General features: G+C 38.0%; 1 protein-coding gene across 1 annotated transcript in view; it reads right to left on the bottom strand.

Moving 5' to 3' along the window:
- Positions 1-300: 300 nt before the first annotated feature.
- Positions 301-3,548, bottom strand: part of LOC105627666 — a 19,536-nt gene continuing 16,288 nt past the window's right edge. The window contains exons 10-11 of the mRNA XM_012208944.1: positions 1,622-1,772; positions 301-1,046 (exon numbers count right to left, since the gene is read on the bottom strand). Of these exons, the coding sequence (XP_012064334.1) occupies positions 301-1,046; positions 1,622-1,772 (897 nt within the window). The remainder of the gene's footprint in view (positions 1,047-1,621; positions 1,773-3,548) is intronic.

The raw sequence follows: 3,548 nt of genomic DNA, 5'->3' as shown, positions 1-3,548 counted from the left end.
TAAAATGGAAGAAATATCTTATTGCCAAGTACGTTCGTCAGGATCGCTAGTTCGATAACTACATCTCTTGTTGGATATAAAATGTCTGAGACATTTTGATCCCAATATTACCCAGATATCTCGTGGACGAATCGTAGGCCATAGACGTATCATCATAGCTTGAAGACGATCGTAATTGTGTAATCCTTTGAATCCGAACTAAAGCCGCTCCATCGCTCGATCCCTTTATTTTCGTATTTTTTACCTTCGAGCTAAAGTCGCGCCACGACTCGTCGGCCTACAAATTTGTTGTGCTTTTCCTCATTGATAGCTTCCGTCGTTGTTTTGACTCTTACTGCCCTGGGAAGTTGGCGACGCTCTGTTGAAGCTACCGAAGGTCTTGGTCGGCGAATCCGATACGGCGCTGGCGGTAGCAAGTATTTTGTCCCTAGGCGGAGGTGCCGAGCTAATGCTGGATGAGCTGACACCAGAGTCGCTAGATTTCTCACTGAGACAACCACGTTGGCTGAGGCCGGTGACATTGCCGGTGCTCTCAAGACCGAGATCACTGGTACCACCGACCATGTATTTGACCATACCGCCCAGTTTCTGGCTGCCTTCGCAAGCGTCCTCAATTACCACCGTCTCGCCAAAGTTGCCTCTCTTCGCAATGTACCGCACGTTGCCACCCCGCAGTAGAGGCGATTTGTCGAACTGGCTTTCTTTCTGACTCGCTACTGAGCTGGAGATCGGTATGTTAGGATGAAAGTCATCCTTCGCATCAGTTAGACTGCCATCCGTACCGCCAGCACTGCTGGTGTTCTTCGTAATTGCCGTCGCGTTATCTAGATTGTTCTCTCTCGGCAGCTTCGACGGCGTCGTGGTTGATTCCGGGCTAATGGTCCGTCGGCTGGTTGTATTTTTGTGTGCGTCGTAACAGCCAGAGTCTCGTGGAAACTGGCGTCGATTAAACGGGGAACAGTGGCCGGACGTTTGACCGGAGGTTAAGACCAGACGACTGACCTCGTCACCCTCCGAACTCGAGGCCAGGTCACCCTCGCTGCCCGCTGTAAGAATAGACAAAAAAAAGAGCGCACGCGTGTGTGAAAATTCGTGATTTAATCACCGATTTAATAAATTATTAATAATTTTAAAATGCATCCGAAATATATATAAATATACATTTTTTATGTGCGTGCAATGCATTTCTATAACAATTTAATTCTTTTTAAATATTTTCATTTTTATAAAATACTAAATAAAATCTGATGAAAAATTAAATAAAGTTAAATAAAGTAGGATAAAAATAAAATAAAATGAAAACAAAATACTAAGTTGAATATTTTGGCCGTTTATTTATTATTGAATTTTATAAAGTTAAATAATATTTCAAAATTTTTTATTTTCATATTCCACATTTATAGAGAGCGAGGGTTTAAAGTGACATTTTTATTTCCTTTTATTAAATAATAAAGTATGTCCCTTTTATATCAAAGTACAATATGATTTTAAAGATGTATAACATGTATTAATTGTAACATGATATATGCAGTGAGACAAATAGCAACGATGATGAAAAGGGCTTTAGGGAGATGTGAATAATACATATGTAGCTGATATATTATACGTTCGGTATACTCACACTGAAGATCATGTAGGAGTTGCACGGCGGTGAGTATCTTGGCACGATGCTCAGGTTGATGTATACGCAAATAGTCCAGATCCGCTGCCTCTAACTCCCTGAAGAGCTCCAGATCCTCGTATCCGTTCAGCACAAAAACTGGAATATGTTCCTGCGCGAGCGTAACATTCATCTTTGAGACGCTACCCCCATCTTAACAGAGCTTTGAATAGTTTACTTGTACAACGAAATGCGCTTGCAGTTTAATACACTTGGAAGAAGCTTACGGAATTCTTATAAAATTATCTTAAGAAGCTTACAGAGAATTCCCTTCTCAGCAACATTTCTCACACTTTGATTGGAAAACGTTGAATTAAATGTTATATCTTCACGATTTGAATATAGATAACGCATTACGAGTGAAATAATCTCAAACGATAAACAAAAATTTTTTGGAAAGAATAAAAAATAAGTCTTTTTATATTTCATAATGTAATTTTTTTCCTATTTATTTTTTAATTTTTGTTAATTTTTTCCTCTTTGATCTTTGTAATTCGTGCGAGAGAAAAATTAATTTCTTTGCAAAATAAATGTCTTAATATAATAATAATAATGATAATAGTTATGTAATAAAACTATGTCTAAAAAGCAAGATCTCCATGTGTTTGATTAGTACGGAAGCATTATAATTATGACGGACTTCACTTCAAAGAATCTTAATTATCTCGTGCTCTTTAAGATATTCAATAATCAAACATTTCAGACGTTACTGTACAGTTATGCGAGTTTTAACGACGATCTCAAGCAATCAATCGAGAAGAAGATACTTTGGATCTCCATCCGCTGATATAATTCGCACAGAGGGTCATTCGGGCTTCAATTAAGTGTATACCGAGACGCTGAAAAGGCGCATACGAATCTGTGACGCTCATTAAACGATCGATCATAGCGGCTTAATTAAGTGGCACGGCTTCCTGAATCGGAAACGACGTTTCCGGTACAGCGACTCCTCGCCCTATCATTTCGTCCCATCCCTTCCTGTCGCTTCCGTACCTTCGACTCTGGAGACTTTGCGAGACACGCCTCTTGACAGTGAATCACGATCGAGTCTAATCTGTCGTCGATTCGCGAGACTGTACATAATATTCGAGGAAGGTACCGAATGTGCTTTTAGTCATAAATTTTATAATGAATTTAAAGTCGTTCTTTTAAAAATAATTACAAGCTACAGGTAATTATAAATTTTTGACATGTAAAATATTAACACAATTAATATTAATAAATCTGAGAAAAAAAATATATAATAATAATTTAAAATCTATGTATTAAAGTTTTAAGTATCAAATTTCTGTTAAGATAAAAATAAAATTAAAAATAAGATTTGGTTGTCTATTTAAATTCTTGGAACTTGTTAAAAAATCCTACAACTATTGATACTTTCATATGAAAACAATTGCTAATTTTGATAATAATTTGATTTTTAAGATTTGCGATTGGAAAGACATACGATGCAGTTTCAGGATATTTTGTATACAGCGAACATTGGAGATAAATCAGAAAGAAAATGAATGACCAAAATGAGATAAAGGAAATACCAAGACGTACAGCAGATGAGGATAAAAATGAGCAAGGCGTAAACAAGAAGCGAGAGTTAAAGGAGAGAGAAAAGGAGATGGATAGGAAGGGAGAAACAAAAAGAACTCGTCATGGTCTGCGGGACCTGCAAGTTATATAAGGTATAAGCTGGAAAGCTGATGCGATAGTACGGGAGGACACGAGAAAAGGGATGATGGGGAACAAGGAATGGGAGCGCAATAGGGACATCGAATAAAGAAATATATAAAAGCAAGTTTCTCTACTCTGCATTCGACGCCATGCAAATGCGAATCAGTTTGTTCAAGCCGCGGCGAGATATTGCTCTCCCTCCCCCCCTTCTCTCTCTCTCTCT

Source organism: Atta cephalotes (genome assembly GCF_000143395.1).
Source record: "Atta cephalotes unplaced genomic scaffold scaffold00009, whole genome shotgun sequence".
In the NCBI taxonomy this organism is placed as follows: domain Eukaryota; kingdom Metazoa; phylum Arthropoda; class Insecta; order Hymenoptera; family Formicidae; genus Atta; species Atta cephalotes.
Note: the sequence above shows the minus strand (reverse complement) of the source record. Positions and strands in the feature narration are given on the sequence as shown.